The sequence below is a fragment of the Aspergillus bombycis genome, assembly GCF_001792695.1.
Source record: "Aspergillus bombycis strain NRRL26010 chromosome Unknown contig00048, whole genome shotgun sequence".
NCBI classification, from domain to species: Eukaryota; Fungi; Ascomycota; class Eurotiomycetes; order Eurotiales; family Aspergillaceae; genus Aspergillus; species Aspergillus bombycis.
Genome location: NW_019170050.1, coordinates 192,046 through 211,324, shown reverse-complemented (window position 1 = coordinate 211,324; position 19,279 = coordinate 192,046). Strand labels below are relative to the sequence as shown.

General features: G+C 48.5%; 6 protein-coding genes across 6 annotated transcripts; 4 read left to right on the top strand and 2 right to left on the bottom strand.

The window, feature by feature from the left end:
• Positions 1 to 135: 135 nt before the first annotated feature.
• ABOM_007124 (uncharacterized protein) lies at positions 136 to 2,043 on the top strand (the record flags this gene model as incomplete). Its single annotated transcript, XM_022534253.1, has 3 exons — positions 136 to 541; positions 1,723 to 1,751; positions 1,813 to 2,043. The coding sequence occupies 3 exons, from the start codon at positions 136 to 138 to the stop codon at positions 2,041 to 2,043; spliced, it is 666 nt and encodes a 221-aa protein (XP_022388682.1).
• A 794-nt stretch (positions 2,044 to 2,837) lies between these two features.
• On the top strand, positions 2,838 to 4,444 carry ABOM_007123 (Zn(2+) transporter ZRT3; the record flags this gene model as incomplete). Its single annotated transcript, XM_022534252.1, has 3 exons — positions 2,838 to 2,892; positions 2,997 to 3,127; positions 3,212 to 4,444. 3 exons carry the CDS (start codon positions 2,838 to 2,840, stop codon positions 4,442 to 4,444), a joined length of 1,419 nt encoding a protein of 472 aa, XP_022388687.1.
• A 976-nt stretch (positions 4,445 to 5,420) lies between these two features.
• Positions 5,421 to 9,114, bottom strand: ABOM_007122 (splicing regulator NSRP1-like domain-containing protein; the record flags this gene model as incomplete). Its single annotated transcript, XM_022534251.1, has 5 exons — positions 5,421 to 6,881; positions 7,595 to 8,140; positions 8,205 to 8,433; positions 8,519 to 8,999; positions 9,051 to 9,114. The coding sequence occupies 5 exons, from the start codon at positions 9,112 to 9,114 to the stop codon at positions 5,421 to 5,423; spliced, it is 2,781 nt and encodes a 926-aa protein (XP_022388688.1).
• A 729-nt stretch (positions 9,115 to 9,843) lies between these two features.
• ABOM_007121 (TRAPP subunit TRS20) lies at positions 9,844 to 10,491 on the top strand (the record flags this gene model as incomplete). The annotated part of the gene is made up of 2 exons (XM_022534250.1): positions 9,844 to 10,034; positions 10,107 to 10,491. 2 exons carry the CDS (start codon positions 9,844 to 9,846, stop codon positions 10,489 to 10,491), a joined length of 576 nt encoding a protein of 191 aa, XP_022388685.1.
• Positions 10,492 to 11,856: 1,365 nt separating this feature from the next.
• ABOM_007120 (cysteine hydrolase family protein) lies at positions 11,857 to 13,965 on the bottom strand (the record flags this gene model as incomplete). The annotated part of the gene is made up of 6 exons (XM_022534249.1): positions 11,857 to 12,359; positions 12,417 to 12,548; positions 12,612 to 13,036; positions 13,135 to 13,280; positions 13,816 to 13,876; positions 13,946 to 13,965. Coding segments are annotated over 6 exons (1,287 nt in total), but the record flags the coding sequence as incomplete, so codon positions are not given.
• A 333-nt stretch (positions 13,966 to 14,298) lies between these two features.
• Positions 14,299 to 16,261, top strand: nde1 (nuclear distribution protein NudE; the record flags this gene model as incomplete). Its single annotated transcript, XM_022534248.1, has 2 exons — positions 14,299 to 14,535; positions 14,609 to 16,261. The coding sequence occupies 2 exons, from the start codon at positions 14,299 to 14,301 to the stop codon at positions 16,259 to 16,261; spliced, it is 1,890 nt and encodes a 629-aa protein (XP_022388665.1).
• Between the last annotated feature and the right edge of the window lie 3,018 nt (positions 16,262 to 19,279).

The window sequence follows — 19,279 nt, the reverse complement described above, 5'->3', positions numbered from 1 at the left end:
TCCTTTGACTTACAGCCCTTGTCTCGCAATGGACCGAGTCCGGTACCTTCTTCTCCCCTAGTTTCGCTTCGTATTATGAGGCTACAGCCGGACAACCCCGTGGCTTTTCTCAGTGCAGTGCAATTGCAAGGCATCATGAACGACGGTACAGACTCCCCCTCCTCTTCGGGGGCTCCTCGAACGGAAAAGAAGAGACGGCCCATCTACGCTTGTCTTCCGTGTCACAAGCGGAGAGTCAAGGCAAGTACTTTGATAGCCCCTCCGCCGTCTTGTTCGCTTCTTGAAGAAGCCGAGGGCTACCTTGTGACATCATTTGAAGAGACAGAACTGACTCGTCTGCTTGTCCAGTGCGATCACCTTAAGCCATGTACACCCTGCTGTCTCCGGGGAACGCCTTCGCAGTGTGAATTTACCGAGGAAGGAAGCAGTGCACATATGCTGCAGTCAGATCTCATCAAGAGTCTCACGGAAGAATGCGCATACTTGGAAAGCCGGTTGGCCGAGCTGGAGTCATTACAGCAGCACTCGCCTGAGAAGGGGTGTAAGTTTCGGGTTTACACCGGCTGGCTATACGAGATCCGTATAAACTGACAACCCTTGTGAAGGAGATGTCGTCTTTCTTTTGTTTCGACTTAGTATCCATGGCATTGGGGGCCGTCTGGCGACTTCTGGAGTCTAGTTTTCGGGTCACAGGGTATACAATGCTGGTGCGATGGGTTTGTTAATGCATCATTACGAGACCGGGCTGGGTATGGTTATGATGGCAGATGCATAACTGTTTTTCCTGAGGAGCGTTTGATATTTCTTTACGTTGAACTCGAGCGTTTTGGAGTTAAGCGAGTAATATTCTATAGTCTATTTGGCTCTCGGCCAATTCCTTTGGATATGGTTCCTACTGCGACGGTTCTGTGGCAGACGCAAAAGCATCCATGATGCCTTATAAATGCGGCCGTCTATTTACACTTTACTATTCCTCCGTCCTTTCTCTCCTCTTTCCCTTCATTGATTTCACCATATCCACGTGGAAGAGCATCAGTCGATGTCTATAAATGCACGCACTAGTGTTCGAGCTTCTCATTCCCACTGCCACCCCTCCGCAATCTATACAGAAGAGCCTATCACTGGAAGAGGCTGTCGCACTATAGTCATTGCGTATATTTCAGTCTTTGTTTATCCCCTAAAGTCTGAATTATACATTAGTATGCACGCATACGCGCGTTTGCATTCTGCCTTTCTTGGTACATGTCTGGGGTAGTGTTTCTCCGTTCTACATCCGAGTCGGAAGTCCCACTACCTTTCTCATAGTTGTCTCTTTGCCAGCCTGGCTGATGATTAAATTGGCTCGAATGTTCACACCGCAGTAGTTCGGTCGACAACTCAATCGAGGATCTTCTGACTCCGTGCATGAACTACAGCAAGGGGCATAAACCATTGTTGGCGATACGAGGAGCCGAAACCCTGGGAACACCACGAAGCAAATAGAGCTCCTCCATCCAAATCAGTCCGAGAAACCAGAGTTTGGGGTCGAAGGGTATTATGACACGTGCTCCATGCTTTGCATGATTGTAATATCGCCTCGATAGCTGATGATCGCTCTGGGATAGATCAAGCGGATACCTCACCGTGCATGAATTTAGCCTCCGGCTTACGTGACCCAAACATCTCCTTAGATACGACATTACCATGTTTGGTCTTCTTCAATCTTCATTTGACACCGGGCAGATATACCTGCCGAGGAATCTGACAGCTCGGTAATGCTACTTCGATGGCCGGGGAAGCATGACATGAGTGAGATAGTTTACTGTGTGGAAGCACTCGCTCGCATATATGGCACGCAGGGCTGGTGTTTCTGGATACCTCGCTCTAGAAATGGCCCTTTACGATGAAGCCGGCGGTTACTCTCTTAAAGACACGAATGGTGTCCCAGTGGCTGTGGCCGCAGATTCCCTGTGTCCGGAGTTGGATAACTGCTTCGCCGAAGCGGACGCCATATATGCATCTAAGGTTTTTGTCGATCTAGAAAAACTGCCTGTTTCTGAGTAACTTACCAGGTGGGTAACTATGCGAGTCATAAGTTGTGATCTCCAGTAACTACTAAGGTCGCTTGTATACGTTGGCGATCCCTGGTTCGTGTCGCTACTAATTTTTTTTTTTTGTTTGGTCTTTGTTCAGGGACCATGTTTGAACATTATATAGAGGAACACTGTTTTCTTTAAAAAAAAAATCGACTGTGTTCAGGTCCAATTAATATTGGTCTGACGACTACTCCATACTCTTCGAAACAATGCTTAGTTCTCTTAGCTCAATACTAGTATCCATCTACATATAAATCGCTAGCTCCGCATGCAGACCACCAATGAGAATAATGCAATAACAAATAGTTCCACGACTAATCACGGCACTTTTGGTGTCTTTCTCCAAAGAGACGGCATTCAACCTGCTCGAGATCCTCTGCATAAACTTCCTTCAGAAACCTCCACTCCACCTTGGCCTGATCAACAGCCCTTCCGGTACACATCATATCGACCGTCAGCTCACCGATCTGGACCACCCAGTCCATGTACTACTACTTGTACACGGGAGCATCCGCGATGTCTACATATCTCGGAACATGGGAAAGCTTGGCTATATTATCTGCAGATATGATAGCATGATTCGAGACTAAATATAGGGCACTTTGCTAAGCTTTAAATGCGGAAGAGGCGAACAGAAAAGAAGGACTGAACCCCGTGACATCACCCGCCCGCAAGGTCCTCGAATCTCTTGCCCTTTTAACCTCTATCCTCCGCTCCGCCCTTCGTCGACCCCCCTCCGATTCTCCACATTGATTCACCACCATGGCTGCCAGTAATGATGTTCGGGGTTGGATCATGAGCGGTGTCTCCGGCGTCGGTGGGTAAATACCTGGACTCGATTTTGATTTTGACTTTGATTTATATTTTTTTTTTAAAAATCGTATTCAACCTTCGGGGAAATTAACGCTGACCCGTTTCTAGCCTGTGTCTTGGGGTCCGCTGTCATATGTGTTGACGTTCTACTCCGCCATTTCTCGAGAGGTAAAGGCTTCCAGATCGTGAATAATAATGCCTTTTTGTCAGCTTCGTTGTGCCTCAGTGCGGGTGTTATGGTACTTTCTTCTCCTTTCCTGTTGTCCTGGTTTTTTTTTTTTTTTTTCTTTTTTTTTTTCAACAGCCGTTGCTAACCTTCACAGCTCTTCACTTCTCTCTATAGCATGCTGCCTACCTCCCAAGAGTACCTCACCCGTGCTGGATGGTCTCCCGCTGCCGCTGCTTACTCCCTGATCGGTCTCTTCTTGGCCGGCGTCATTGTTATTCGTTTCCTATCTGCGCTTCTTCATCGTTACATTCCCTCCCATGTCGTCGGCTGTGCTCATAGTCATGAACCGGATGCAAACTCTGCCGACCCGGAGCGCGGACACGGTCACCACCATGCTCATCACTCAGAAGATCATCATGGTTGGACCGAGCGGACTCCTTTGCTGACGCGGGCGAGCAAATCCAGTCCTGCGGTGCCACACGTGGGATCTGAAGATCCCCACTCTGCTTTTTTTCCGGCCGGAACTTGGCGCGTACGTTTGGGCCGACGTCTAAGTCGTATGGTGGGCATCAAAACGCACTGCGACAAGAACGGTCCCTGTTATGGCTTTTCGCAGAAATGTGGTGCCGAATGCTCCAAGACTCTAACTGCCCCTGAGGTCTCTGTCGCGGATGACACTGGCGTCCACGCCATTCCTGTGTGTGTGGACATTGACCAGGTGGATGTTCCAGAAGAAGACTTGTCTACCTTCAACCACACACATCACAAATCTGGAGACTCATCTTCCTCTACCCCTCGTAACGAACTATCTGAATACCTGCCCCCATCTGCGGGAGATGCGGATGGCACGTCCAAAACGCAAGTACCTGGAAGCCAGCATCACCACCATGTGCCGCAAAATGCTTTCCTGTCTATCGGTCTACAGACCTCGATAGCGATCGCTCTTCACAAATTGCCTGAGGGCTTCATCACTTATGCTACCAACCATGCTAACCCAAAACTTGGTCTGACCGTTTTTCTTGCCCTTTTCATCCACAATATCAGCGAAGGCTTCGCCATGGCATTGCCTCTTTATCTCGCCCTTCAATCACGCGGCAAAGCGATTTTCTGGTCCAGCCTTCTGGGCGGTGTCAGCCAACCGGCCGGTGCAGGCCTCGCGGTCCTTTGGATCTGGGGTACCGGACGAACCGGTAGCCCCGAGGGCGATGCCGACTCGTCCTGGGCCGTGTACGGAGGCATGTTCGCCGCTACGGCAGGGGTCATGACCTCCGTGGCCCTGCAGTTGTTCAGCGAAGGTTTGGGACTGACTCACAACCGGGGAATTTCAATCGGCTTTGCCATCGCGGGAATGGGTATAATGGGCCTCAGCTTTGCCCTGACAGCATAATTGTCGTGATTCACTAGGCGTTTTTTGGTATACCTTGGCGTTTGAGTTTGAGTTACTATACGCACCTCGCATCTCCATAGACAACAAGGGAAGCCAAAGCATAAAGCATCTAGGAGTTCAGTCTTTTTCATGAATGCGCAACGAGTGATGATTCTGATTTCGGGTCTATGAGATATGTCTTACCTATTCACTTAATTCAACTGGTTGCTCAACGAAGACTCAACTCACCCTTGCTGCCATTAGGCGCAACATTCCTTTCACAGGGATATTGTAGAAAGCGGGATATGAAGGGCATATCGGAGCCCCTTTTTAAATCGCAGCCTCGTAAGTATGCTGTTCGGGCTTGGGTTATGCGGCCGAACTGCCTAGTAAATCTATGAGATCACTTTGCTTGTTCAATGGACCATGGGATGAATGTGTCCATTTGATGACAACATGGGTGATTGAGACGAGTTGGTACTGCGCTGTAGAGTACTGAATACACAATGGAACGAGAAGCTGACATGGGCTTCAGGTGACACGGATCCTGTGGTCATGTGCAGGGCAAGTCTCTCATTTGCCCTTCGCAAATTGCTTACTTACTCTTACCGTAAAAGAGAAATTACTGCTAGACTGGATATGATAGTAATAATTCATGGGCTAAAACCTGCTGAGAGGGTAGGTTTGACTAGGTTCTGTATAGTCTGGTTAGATAAATTCAGAACTATATTGAGAAAGACTACAGGCCCCTACTGGGTTCGCCTGTACGTTGGATATCCGTGAATGATCATCAGCCATATTCTAGATGCTAGTCTATATCTACAACACAGAATAAGGTAGGGGGCTCGTTGTCTAGGAAGAATATTGATTTTTGCATTTATCATACATCTATTATACGCATATACAATACCATGTCCAACGCCTCATTTATACAACCATAACCCCTATGACTCCCAAGTAATCGAAACAGTATACAGTAAAAGCAAAGGAAGAAGGGCTAGGCACCCTTGCCTTTCGCGGCGGCTTCTCGTTCCCTTTTTCTCGCCAGGTATCGCTCCTTCGCGCTCGAGACATCTCCCTCGGTCTTGCGGCTGCGGCTGCGCTCTGCGATTTCTTTCTGCCGTGCTGTCTCGGCCGCTTCTTCCTGTTGCGCTCTCTCCTCCAGTTGTGAAGCAATCATCTCTGTTTGACGAGCACGCTGGCCAACCCGAGCGCTCTGTTGCTCCGATTGGAACCGGGACCTTGGCGCAGAAGCGCGCGATCCAGCAGCCGTGGCCGTAGAGGGCTGTTGCTTGGGCTTTGGGGCGGCATTGAGACCAGCAGACAGCAATTGCCGCTTATCGACAACCTGCCCTTCGTCATTGATGGCAATATGGGCACCCCGTGCGTTGAGCTCCTCGGCTTTCTGCGCTTCTGTCTTCTCCTTGAGCTCCTCTGTTTCTTCCGGGGCTTCTCCAGCTTGCACCCGCCGTGCAGCCTCTTCCGTAGCCTTCATAACAGCCTCATGCTGTTGTTCGCCCCGAGATAGTATATCCCTGTAGAAATCAACCATACCAGTACTTCCATTCTGTTTCCGTCGCTCTTCCTCCTGTCTCTCCCGCTCTGCCTCCTCTTCTTCGATCTTCCGCAATTCCTCCTGCTGCTTTTTATACGAAGATGTCACAAACTTCTCCTTATCAGCAAACTCATCGCCCTCAGCCTCCCGCTCCTTAGCCAACATCCGATCCCGCGCGCGAAGCTGATCGCGCTTGCGGATCTCCGCACTCCGCAACAAAGACCCCATATACCGCGGACCCTCGCTTTTATTCTCCGCCGCCGCTTTCTCCTTCCCCGGTTTCGCATGCAAGCTCTCATACACCGCATCGTAAGAATAAATCGACGGATCAAGCTCCTCCGCGTCCTGCGCATGCTTCTTGCTACTATGCATCGCAGACAGGTTCACATATTCCTTGTTCCCCGCTGCGGAACCACCACCACCACCCTTCTTCGTATTCAACCCAAATGAAACCCCACTATCCCCCGTCTGCTTCTCCGTGGTCTCGTCATCATCGTCGTCCGCGAAAATAGAACTCTTGCTCAGCGGCTTCACGTTCGGCTTCCCCGTTGCGCCTCCTCCGAATGGGACTTTGCGCTTCGCGGGAGGTTCCGTCGCTGATGGCTTTGTCGATGAGGCCGAGGTGCTTTTCGTCCCCTCCAGCCCGCCGAGTGTGGAGATCTCGACTTCCCCGCTTCCCGTGTCTTTGCTTTCCGAGTCCGAATCCGAGTCGAAGATGGTTTTCTTGCGCTTTTGCCCAAGGGTACCCGGGGGACCTGGGCGCACGCCTGGTTTTTTTTGTTGCCGAGATTGAGGCCGTAGGATAGCGTTGGGGGCGGCATTTTTGGGACAGGAGGTTTTGTTCTGCGTGCTGGAAGATGGTTCGTGTTCGCGGTTTCTTTTGAGGTTGAACCTAGGTAAGTTCTAGTTGATAGTGGTCACGTGGTGATAATGTTATCTTATCGGTGTGGGTTGGGGCTCATCGTATAGATATTATTTTTTGGAGTAAAGATGGTTTTGGTGCGTGGATTGGATTAATCCAGGCCCTGTTGTATTGAGTATTGAATGAAGGGTTTTGCGCTTGTGGGTGGGTAAGTCATATGGCTACTAGTATGTGCTCTGGAATGTCTACATTTGAGGCAGAAAGACTGCGATCTTAGATCCCAATGCCACGCACAACGGTTTGTTCTGTATGAATAGTGTTGGAAGGAGTGCTGGATTTGTGGAGACTGGTAATCGATAGCTGTGATAGAGCAACAGTATATGGGACTTGAACTAATTCACATTTACTTGTAGGGTAAAATCGCCTGTAAGTGAGCGTACGAATCAAATATGGACCGAAGTAATGTAATCACTCAGCAAGATGCATGTTTGTAGGTAGATACCATCACACGGTCATTTAGTATTGATGTCAAAGCGCGTATTTCTTGCTCCCAGGAGCAAATGCCATCCAGTAGCACCTTGATACGTAACGTCTAGACCCCATTCAGTTAGCATCGTCATCGTATATGGAAAGGGTGGGGGATATTTTTTACATTCCAAATGCCCGATGAATGACCCATAAAGCCGAGCTGCATACATCAATATTGCCCAGTCTTCCACGGTATCACCTAGCCCAATCATGCGATAGTACTGACTGATCTGTTATTCGTAGGTCTCCTATGTGAGCCTGTGTCCTGCAGCTGATCGCTTAGTTCTAAGGTCTCAGCCTGCACCAATTGGCGCTTCGCAGGCTCAGTAGCTTGCCATTTCCTCAGTGGGATGGTCAACAAACTGCTAAGGGTCGTTTGGATCCCCTGATAGATGACCATGGGCAGCTTCATCCTAGACTGAGCGGCTTCGGGAAGCCCCATGAACATGATGGTTGTTATTGGCACACCCATCGCCGGCGTTTTGGTGGGCACCAGGTATGCCACAGCTATCGTGTCCTCGCGGCTGAGCCATAGCCATGAGACCAGAGTGGTGATGGCAATGCACACCAGAAACAATGCTATCAAGATAAAGACAACGAACACCATGTTATCCGATCGAACGCCGGAAAACGCATCTGACTCGAATGCACCGTCATAAGTACTCCAGATGACGACTAACAATGCAAAGGAGCTCAATTTGTTCAGCTTCCACTCTGTGAATACTGTCTTCACCAGGTGTGGAAATACGCTGGCCATGATTTGTCCGGCCAGCTAATCATGGAGAAATTGTTAGCATTAACAATTCACATGCTATCAAAGGGAATGTAGCACATACCAGTGGGACAAAAACCGAAAGCCCCAGCTGCTTAAAGACATATCGATATGTTTTGGTGAATCCTTCGGTCTCCGGTAGAATATCTGTGTACCAGGCGCCAGTGCCGGTGTAGAGCTTTATCAAAGCTGTCGTCAGGAATGGACCAAGAAGGTTCCCAATGGTCGACTGCGCGATGGACAAGGCTCCATTTCCGTTCGCCTTTCTGGTCATTATTGTGTTGAAAGAGATGCTTTATGCCATTGCCTTCGGATTAGCGATTAATACAGAGTAGAAAGAAAACATATCGCCGCGGACTTCTAATTGGGTTGACATACGCGGTAGGAAGGCACCCCAGAATTATGATTCCGATCAATAGTGCAGGATCCATAAAATGCTTGTCGGTTGCACTGGCGCTGACAATGCCATAGCTGATCGATGAGGTCAGGAGATAACATTGCACCTGGGTGAAGATGTGCACTTTCCAGCGGCTCAGATTTTCTACTAGGACCTGAGTAGGAAGTGTACATCCATTGATGAAGAAAATGATGGCAACCGCAAGATAGTTGACCACGGTTTGCTTGAGCTGCTGATGGGATTTTGGCACCTGCACCTGAGAGGCAAAGGCAATCAGGATGCCCATGACAATAAGAAACCATTGGTCAACTACAAGGTCCCAGATTTTAAGTGCCCATCTCCATCGTTGTTTTTTCTTGCTGACGTTGGTTCGGGGTCCGCTCGGCATCGGAGAAGTGTCTCGGTGTCCATAAGATTTTAAGGAGAGCCGTCTGTCTTCCACATCTTTTAACGGGGCACCAACTGGCATTCGAGAATGAGAGGAAAAACTTCAAACTTTCAGCTTATACTTACCACTGGCACTATCTCGGCGCGAGTCACTTGAGACGCCGGCTTCTTGGTGAAATGGAGCAGTCATAGAATAAGCAAATACTCTGCAGTGAGTTATAGAATATTTCTGTGAGATCGCCAAAGGAAGGGCGATGTGGGCCATTATTATACATCCCCCAGTGTATCTGATAGACAGGACAGCATCAAAGCCAGGGAGGACTAGATTGCTGGGTCGCTCAGGGGCAGCATACTTACTGCTACTAGTACTTCCCCTTGATTCCGTATGACTTGTAGTAATGACGTCTCATTCTGACGTTTTTAGGTTTCCCCTGTATGTGGTATGCTCATGTTCGGATTGAGACGGTCGCACATCTTAGGGTAAAGTGTAGCAGATTTACTATAGCTATCAAAATGCTGATACACAGGGCAGTGTAGATAATTTGGGGATTGATATCCATTTCTGCCATAGACGACACGTTTCCAGCAAGGTAGGGCGAATGTACATACGTATACGTACCTAGTACGGAATACGAAGCACCCAATTACCTCTACTTCAGGGACCAGAACCAAAAAAGGGTGGGACTTTATGCAGAATATATGATTATTAGATATTACTGTCAATCCTGCATCTGTACACGTAATCTAGAGAGCAAAATGAAGCACTAGTACTAGTATTGAGAAACCATACCGGAATATGTACAGGACGTACGTAGATAAGGGTTATCTTATCGTTCACGTGACCCGCGTCCCATTATCTATTCTCCGGATGTCATCGTTGTTCCCCTGACCAATACTCCGACAAAGTTGACAATTACAAATGTCATACTACTTCACTATCCTCTCCCCCACAGATGTCCCTTTGTTTAACATCGCCTTCGGCACCTCCAAAAGCGGTGGCGATGGAATTGCGCGCTTCCGATTTCCGGATACCGCACAATACATGAACCAATTCATCATCCATTCAAGTCTGGACATTGTTGAGGAAGCACAGTGGATGAATGGGAACTTGTATGTCTCTTCTTTACGTTTCTTACTTGCTTGATTTGATATAGGCTGCGTACTAAAACATAAGATATGAAGGTATCTAAAACACATCGACACCTACCCCCCCGCCTCAGCCTACATCTCCGCCTTCCTCGCTCCCTCCGGCGCCCGATTTCTCCTCTTACATCAACCCCCTCAACTCCCCTCCACTTCCTCTACCAGCAGCGGATCTTCTTCAATACTAGGAGCAAGTTTCTCGGCCTCTGCCCTTGGAGGTGGTAGTTCCAGTCGCGCATCATCTAGTTCAATCGGGGCGAACCCAACCTCCCCGCAGACCGAGGAGGCCGTGCGTCAATTCATGAACGAGGTTTACGAAAATTATGTCAAGACTGTGATGAGCCCATTTTACAGGCAAGGGATGGAGATTAAGAGTCCCGTGTTCAGGTCGAGGGTGACGGCTGCGGGAAGAAAATGGCTGTAATCTCTCCCTTCCTTTTCTTTTTTGCTATATTTCCCGCCTTCTTAATACCACTTTGCTGCTTATACCTGTTTGTTCTTTGAGCATATTCTACCTGTGTATATTTCCCGGGAGTCAATGATTAGATTCTATTTAAAAATCTCAGCAGAGTGGCCCCCAATCCGATGGTTGTTCGATTCTGCCTTATGTACGCACGCCTGGTGAGAGTAAGCTGCAGAGTTATGGATCTATTCACATGTGATTGGGTTTTGGCGGAACTCCAACACTCATTTCGTGATTATCCAAGGTTATCTACAGGGTCAATTGATGTGTAGTGAGTAGTTCTCGGAGGTAGAACGTAAAGTGTAGGCGTGGACGTTGAGTGAGATCTTGGTTATTCCTCTTAACATTGTATATAATCAGCTGCGCCCCACGCTACACATCCGAGGCCAATGGCTACCGTCCTCCATGGTATTCATCCAAAGTTGACTTGATAGACTGGAATCTATCCATTCTAATACTGGTAGAACCAAGTATCGACTATTTCGCTAAGCAGTTGGATTACCATACTCATGCCAGAAATTGGTCATGTAGGTTACGGTGTCAACTAGTCCGCTAAAGAGCGATTTGCGTATACGTAAAAATAGCTACTACAGGTACGGAAACTGTAGAACCATACTGATTTGCCTAGACTCACATGTCGTCTGATTTTCGAATTTGGTTTGTATTTGAAAACATGAATACTGTCGCTAGGAGAAAGGGTGTTAATTTGTCTACTCCGTAGGGTACCTACCTAAGCTTGGCGTCACGTTGGAATTCTGAGAGGCTTGGGTATTTGCACTACGAAATATATATACTAGTCACAGTGAATTAAGATTTTTATCTCACCAGAGTAATGGGATGTTTATTACGAGTAAATGGATCTATAGTCCTGACAAGGAGCAGATCTAGGTCGAGGTGAACTTAGGGTTAATTGATCCTCAGGGTTTACTTGGGCCTTGTCCGGTCACATGCTACGCTTTCTATACTGGGTTAGTATACCTCCTGAGATATCCATGTCGTAATAGTAAATACCAGTAATACTAGTAATGGAGTAAGCTCTTAGCAAAAACCTTAGACACTGCGATCAGTGCTAGTTGCGTGCTAGTCTGACATGCCCGTGGGTTTATTCTTACTTCACATGGAAACCATGCATGAACCGTGTTCATTCATCGGTTTTTCAACAGTCTAGACCCGTGTTCGAATGGTTCAAGTGAGACTTAATCTCGATCGTGTCGCTAACATGTAGATCAAATAAAAGTACTCGTATCCGCAAGATAAACCCCATGGCTTGAAAAACGGGAAAAGGGAACGCTCAAAAATACATCATAACGCCTAACCAACCAACTGTCAAACTGTCATCTGCGGAGCCAACTTCTTCACGGTGCTATTCTTGAAATTTTCCACAGCGTGCACTATGTCATCCACTTTGGCTACCGCTCCAAAGATTCCACCTTCCATTTTGACCGATTCAATCGTGCTCACATGGAGAGAAGGTTCACCGGCCGCCGTACCGTCTTCTAAGATTACGCAGTCGAACCCTCGATCATTCGCCTCGCGCATAGTGGTAGACACACAGACATCAGTCGTCACTCCTGCAATTACCAGGTTCTTGATGCCTTTATTCCGGAGAAGAAGCTCGAAGTCAGTGTGAGCAAATGCCCCACGACCGGGCTTATCGATGACTGGCTCACCAGGAATCGGATACAGTTCATCGACAGTGTCGTGGCCAACCTCACCCCGGATCAAGAGACGACCTAATGGACCCTGGGACCCAATCCCAAGTCCGGAAGCGTTATTCCGTGACCGGTACGCCTCCCTACTTGAGAGAGTCGAGAGATCGGGTCGGTGACCTAAAAAGATAAGATACTGGAACACACAAATTTGGGGGCTGTACATGACTACTATACCTTCACGTGTATGATAGACTGGAAACCCAGACGCTCGGAACGCATTCAGGAGATGTTGTAGCTTAGGAATAAGTGCATGGGCAGCGGATATATCATAGCCTTGATATTCCATATAACCACCTGGTGAGCAGACTGTGATACGTTTCGTTAGCGTGCGATATCCACAAGAGGATCTAGAGGGATGAGAGTGCATACAATCCTTTTGCATATCAATAATAACTAATGCAGTTGTATATGGTGTTAAAGTCGCGTCATGCGGCCAATCATACGGTGCCGCCGCGACTTGGCCCTTTCGAACCTTGTGATGAGGAACTTGCCGGGGCTTCTCGACAACTGGGCCGTGATTATGTGTCGGGTTTAGAACGGTCAACGTCCAAATGCCAGGAGTTCCAGCTGCGACTAGCATAAATGGACAATCCATCAACCGCGACGTTCGCCGCCGTTTCCTCGTCTCCTCGGTGAGGCCGTTGCGCGGGCGATAGTGTCCGCCCCGATCGCATCTGAGCCATACCTTCGCGGTCCGTCCAGGTTTCTTTTCGGTGGGAGTACTGGAGGACTTGACTACGACATTGTACCCGTGTGCTTTTCCGTGTGCCTGCACTGCTGCAAGAAGAGATGCCCTTCACATGTCACACAGCATAAGTCTACAACTCCACAATCATGCCAATGCGGGGATTTCCGCCGCCAAGCCAAATAGACGAACAACGAGTAGACTCACTTGTCAGGAAATGTTCCTTCGGGGGGTGGAATGAGTTGCATTGACATCTCTGGAATATCTTGAAGATCGCTGGGAGCGTCGAGGTTCAGGTCGGTGGGGTCTGCCATGATAACAGACTGTGTGGATCTGTGTAGGATAGAGCAGGTCTGAAACGAAGTGTCAGCATTGTCGGCAAGGTCTTTAAAGTGACAATGAAGCTTGCAGCCGAGGAAAAGAAAAACGGGGCATCATGAAGCACAACAAAGGCTTGAACTAAATAAGTGCGTGGAAGCAATCCATAGTATATGAAGTGAACCGGGAGCTGAATCGTGCGTGGACATAGCGAACGTTCTCTGGAGACAGCCGGGAGGCGGATCTCCAAGAGGACAATAGATTGTTGGTAAGGGGGGGAAGTTCAACGCAACAGGGGCTGAGAGAGGTAGAACCCGAGCTAGTCCGAGCGATGGGGGATGGGACGAGGGATGAAGAAACTCACCCAAGCACAATCCAAGTAGAAATCGATCTATCTCCAAACAGGCCCCAGACAAGCCAGAGGCATTCGATTGCCCCAGAGAGTCCGTCACTCACAGATCATCATCGGAAGACGCACAGCCGCAGGCGGTGGAATCGAATTGTTATAGTGCTAGTCCCGATTTAGCTTAGTGGTATTGGTTGTTATGATTCTCCCGTATGGACCCGTACTGTTGTCCCGTGGACACGGCCCAGCATCTGCTGCCCACTCATCTGGATAGCATCACCACCTCTACTTCATCCCCCCCAAAACATTGCCTACGACCCTCTACCCTCTTGCCCCTCTGTGAGGGACGCTTACAGGTAAGTCAAGTTACTGAGACTGTTTCAGTCTCAGTGACCCTTTTTTTCCTCTGTTCTCTTTCTTTTGTTTTTTTCTCTCTACTACTTCTACTTCTATTTCCTTTCCCGCCCGAACGTCGTTGTCGCAACCCGACTATCGCGACACCGCCTCGGCCCCTCCACGACTAGTACGACCGGACACCCAGTTGTTGACACTGGCTCCTGTGAATGATCTTGGGTTGGGGTTTGTGAAATATTCAACACCATTCAACGTCTTGGTTGAGTGTGTATTCCTTCAGCAGTGGCATATTCTGACGTGGTTCGCTGGAACGTGCGCCTCCTTCCCCGGCGTCAGCTGCCGGCGCGGATATAATGCCATCGGCCGATGATTCCACCTCCTCTCGACCCAACGGGACTAGCTCGAGCCGGGATGAGCTCGCATACTATAAGAAACAGTATGAACAGCTAGAAGCAGAGTTGGCCGACTTTCAGTCCTCTAGCCGTGAATTGGAGGCGGAGCTGGAGAAGGACATTGAGGCATCTGAAAAGCGGGAGCGTCAGTTGAAAGAGAAGGTGGACAACTTGAGATACGAGGTCGACGAGTGGAAGGTAAGTCGATCTACCACCTCATTCAAGACCCTCTAAAGTGGCCGTTAGAGTGCTAACCCGCCGCTCTATACAGACCAAGTACAAGCAATCCAAATCAGAAGCCAACACCGCTCAGAATACCCTGCAGAAGGAAATAACAACACTACGAGATGCCAATCGGACTCTACAGTTAAAATTACGTGACATCGAAGTAGCGAACGATGACTATGAACGCCAGGCCCGTCATACGACTTCATCCCTGGAGGATTTGGAGTCGAAATACAACATTGCGATTGAGAGAAGCGTATTGCTAGAGGAGGAGATCAAAATTGGAGAACAGGAACGAGAGAATCTACGAATTGAGAATCAGCATCTTCGTACTGAACTATCAGAGCTGAAGGTCGAAACTGAGATTGTTCACGAGAAACTCCGGAATGCGGAATCACACGGTGGCCGACGCAGGAAGCCAGCTCCTTTGCATCGCACCCCATCCACACCACAGACTCCAGAAATATTCGACCGTTCTCCAGGACCATCGACTGTATCATCTCCTATTTTTACTACACCAATGAAGACATCACTAATAGCCGCGGCTGCAACCCCGCCGTCGCCGCCGATATCCGAGTCGTCCACCAGTATGCGCAAGTCCATCAATGCGACTCCTGGGTTTCCTCGACAGAAAGCTTCTGGTTCCGAGGCATATAGCTCTCGATCTTTGCATGGCTTCCCTCGGCAGAAGGCTTCTGGCTCCGAATCATACAATTCTCGATCTTTGCACGGATCCAGGACTCAGAAACTCTCCCACGCACACTCTCGCGCAGCGTCCTCGGCACATAGCAATGGCCGTTCGACTTCATCGGCTACTTCCCGCGCGAGCCTATCCAAGCCCAGCCCCGGTCTCTCCAAGCCTAGCCCCAGTCTCTCCAGGCCCAGCCCGAGTTTTTCCAGATCCAGTTCGAGTCTATCCAAATCTAACAACAATAACAACAACACCCGGTCATCCGGGATGCCCAAGTCGGGATCCTTGTATCAAATTCGCGGTCTGATTGGCAAAATGCAGAAACTGGAAGAAAGGGTTCAATCGGCCAAATCCAAACTCCCGGCACCCTCTGACTCGCCGTCTCGGGTCTCTTCTCGCTCCGGGTCCATAGTTAGTGAGAGTCCTGTTGCTTCCACGATTACTGTTCGCAGGGAACCTCGTAAACGATTGAGTGGTAGCAGCTTCAGTTCCTCAATTCACGGTGACGGTGTCTCATCATATGTCTCAACTAGTCGACCGTCGTTTAACAGTCGGCCGAGCAGCCGCACGAGCTACTCTAGTTCGTTCAGCCACAGCACACACCCTAGTATTGCACCTTCGACTCGGCCTGAAAGTCGTCAGAGCCGGACCAAAACGCCACTGGGACATTACTCGACAAATCCAACCACTGAAAGTCGGCGGCCGCGATCATCGCTTAGCAATCCGGCGGGACAAAATGTACCCATAAACGGCATGTCCCACATTGACGAAGATGAAGATCTCTCCCTGCACATGTCTATGCGGGCAAAGATCAGTGAGGCCCGCGAGACTCGTCTTCCTTCGTTCTCCACCCCCAATGGGCTCAAGAAGCGCACACCAAGCGGAATCCCCTCCATCCCTGCACCTCGAAGCCTTCGCACTAGCACGGGACTTGATCGACGGGAGGGTCGCATGGGGCCGCCCGATTCGAAGACTAAGACCACCACCGATTTGGGCGAAACTTTCTAAGTTGCATGTGAATTTTCCACCACCTCTTCCTTCCATTGCTTACCCTTTGAAACATATTATGGCAACTCCGAAGGGCGTCACGATTTCACGGCTGGTACGCGCGCTTGATACATTTCAGTTTACCATTCAGACTGCAATATCTTTTTTATCTTTCCTTGTCCCTTTTATCATCTTTTTATTTTCTAATCACTACCCTTTTTGCAAGCTCCCACAAGGGGTTTGGGTACAACGAGAGGACTTGTTTTTGGGCCAGTTGTTCATAGATTCGAGGATTCCCCTGGACATTACTGCAGCGATTATACCACGTTTTGGTCATCATAACCTGTACAGTCAGTCTCGGTGAAAGGCGGAGTTTGGCAGTGTATTCGTTTTGATGGCGCTTCGATTAACAGCCGGGGGTTTTCCCTACGGGGAGCCCCATCGGCGTCCAAGCTGTGACTCAGCATTATTTTTTCTTTTGACTGTATATTTCTTCTGTGTTGTTACTGTGTTGCCCTAGGCGTTAGACAATACCCAATTATAGTTTGATGAGATGGTCCTGTAAGCATGGTAGTTTGTCGCAACTTTCACCTAAAATGGGGCTCTAGCTGCACCTTCTCCCCCATCCTCCTTTTGTTATTTTATTAGGGAGTATAGAAGCTCGCAGAAATATGGCTGTGTGGTGAGAAGATAATGACCAACCAGAACACGCTATATACACGCAATAACCCTATACCGGAGTTTAAGTGCTATGACAAGTCATATAGCGTTGGCAGTTGCAACGCGGCGACGGAGTATCCTTGACAGTTGATGTGTTCCATTCTAGTTACCTGACTAGGAGCAGTACCGGAAATGTGCCCCGTTTTATACTGCGCCGTAGCTGCATCACGTGGAGTTCGGAATAAGCCCGTCACCGCCAGGTATCGAGGTACAGTTACACCTAGTCTTTTCTAGAACTTGGCTTGACACACGTTATCGCTATTGGTGAACCCTTCTCTCAAAACCCATGTTCTGGTCCTTGATTCTCAAATTATGTAAAAGCACCGAACATTTCAATAGAAGTGATAGAAGTGTAAGCGATAAGAGGCCCCGAAGACCGAACTGTCGGGCCCCGTCGGTATTCGGAAGACAAGCCCCGGATAATATGTATTGGGCAAATATGAAGAACTAGCGGTAGGGTTTGATGAGGGCGATCATTTCGGTCCCAACGGGACAAAACCCCGAGATTGGTCGGGATTGGGTTCAGACGTCAACACTGTCCAAATAAGGTTAGTTTCTATCCTAGTTCTGAGAAGCCTTGGCCTAGTTCGGATGAGATTTAGTGGTCTAGTCCTACTACGGAGGATATACTCTCAGTATGGTTTTTTACTACTTCACTTGAAAGAGCTCCACGTCAGCAAATATGGTCCCGCGCTGCATGTAGGTTGAATTGTTTTCCTTGTTTTTTAGGGGGCATCCTTTTCGCTCTCCTCTTGCATTTCATTAGTTTATTTTTTATTTTTTTACTTTCCGCTTTAGTCATCTGAATACATGACAAGTCTCGCTCTACGACATTTTCTCCTCCCCCTTGTATTGATCACTAAGGCGTGTCAGAATAAGTATCCATAGGGCAAAATTCCCATGTCGATATAATCACTTTGTTCATCAAGTTAATTTCAGTCTTGTACTCATCATTTGTTTCCCCCTTGGCTGGCCCAAGAGTTTCTTCATGTCATTTTAGCAAATAAATGGGATCGTCGCAATTTATATTGGTACCAAGGCATGGGTTGTCATCCAGAGCACAGATGTAGAGCTATAGGGGTAGACCAATATAGACCAATATACGGAGTACTGGTATTCTAGATCACTACACAGTAGGGCTTGGACTCAGATCTGGTGACCAATGCAACGTCCCGAGTACGTACCAGTGGCATGCAAGTGCCGAGACCCATGTTCTTCGCATTGGATGTTTAGTACGGATTTTTACAGGTTTTCTTGCCTGGCTAATTCATGACCTCGAGATTGGAGATATCTTAATGAATTTGTCTCTCTCTCTCTTCGAGGATCTCTCTCTTTTTTTTTGTTGTAGGATCTTCTTAGGGTTGCTGTCATGAGGCGGGTGATGGTTTTCGGAGAGCGGACTCTTCAAACTATATATCACAGATGCACACTAAGATAAGAGCAAGAGTAATCACGATACATTGATTGGCATCGGGTCTGGAATGGAGTCATAAAACTTGGCTGGTACCTAATCATCGCCAGTTCCGCCGTGGACTTCGGGCAGCTGATTGGATCGCAGAGAATGTTGATGAAGGAGAAAAAGTGGTGGGAAGTAAACGTCATGGGGCCCAACAAGCGCATTGGGAAGAAGTTGGGGTGTCGTTCCCAAGTTGGCGCTGACCCACAGCTCTTTTTTCCCCTACTCAGGTTTCTTGACCTAAACCCCTTCTTGACTAGTGGTTCTCGACACCTAGACCTCTAGATACATTGAGAATAGAAAAGAAAAGAAAAAAAAGAAAAAAAAAATAAATAAATAAGGACAAGATTGAATATAACCCTTCTCTCTCCCCTCCTGTCCTGCTTTCTCCTCATACTCCGGACCTCTTTCACCTTTTTCTTCCTTTTTCAATACCCTACTATATTGGTTGAGGTGGTAATTAGCGGTAAGATCTGGCCTCCCTTCTACACTCGGTACAGAGATACGGAGTACGCAGTACATACCTACGGTACATGTACATGGATACTACCTTTAAGTTACCGTTCCGTACCTGGTTCCCTGCGCGGTTCCCAAACCTGCCACTTGCCGTTTGCGACGTTTCCCGCCCCAGGCCGTCCATCCATCCACTTTCATCCATGCCCTCTTTTTTTTTATTGCCCGTACTTCTCGCTTTTCGCACTCCGGGTTGATTGCTGACATTACTTCCTCACCTCACAGCTAAGGGAACCCTCTCATCTTACTTTTATTACGGCCCCTTCTTCCTTCTGACGACTTCTTTTCTCTGACGCCGTGTGGAGGCTTATCTGCTTCTCTAGAGAGGGTCTTTTCTTACGTTATCATAT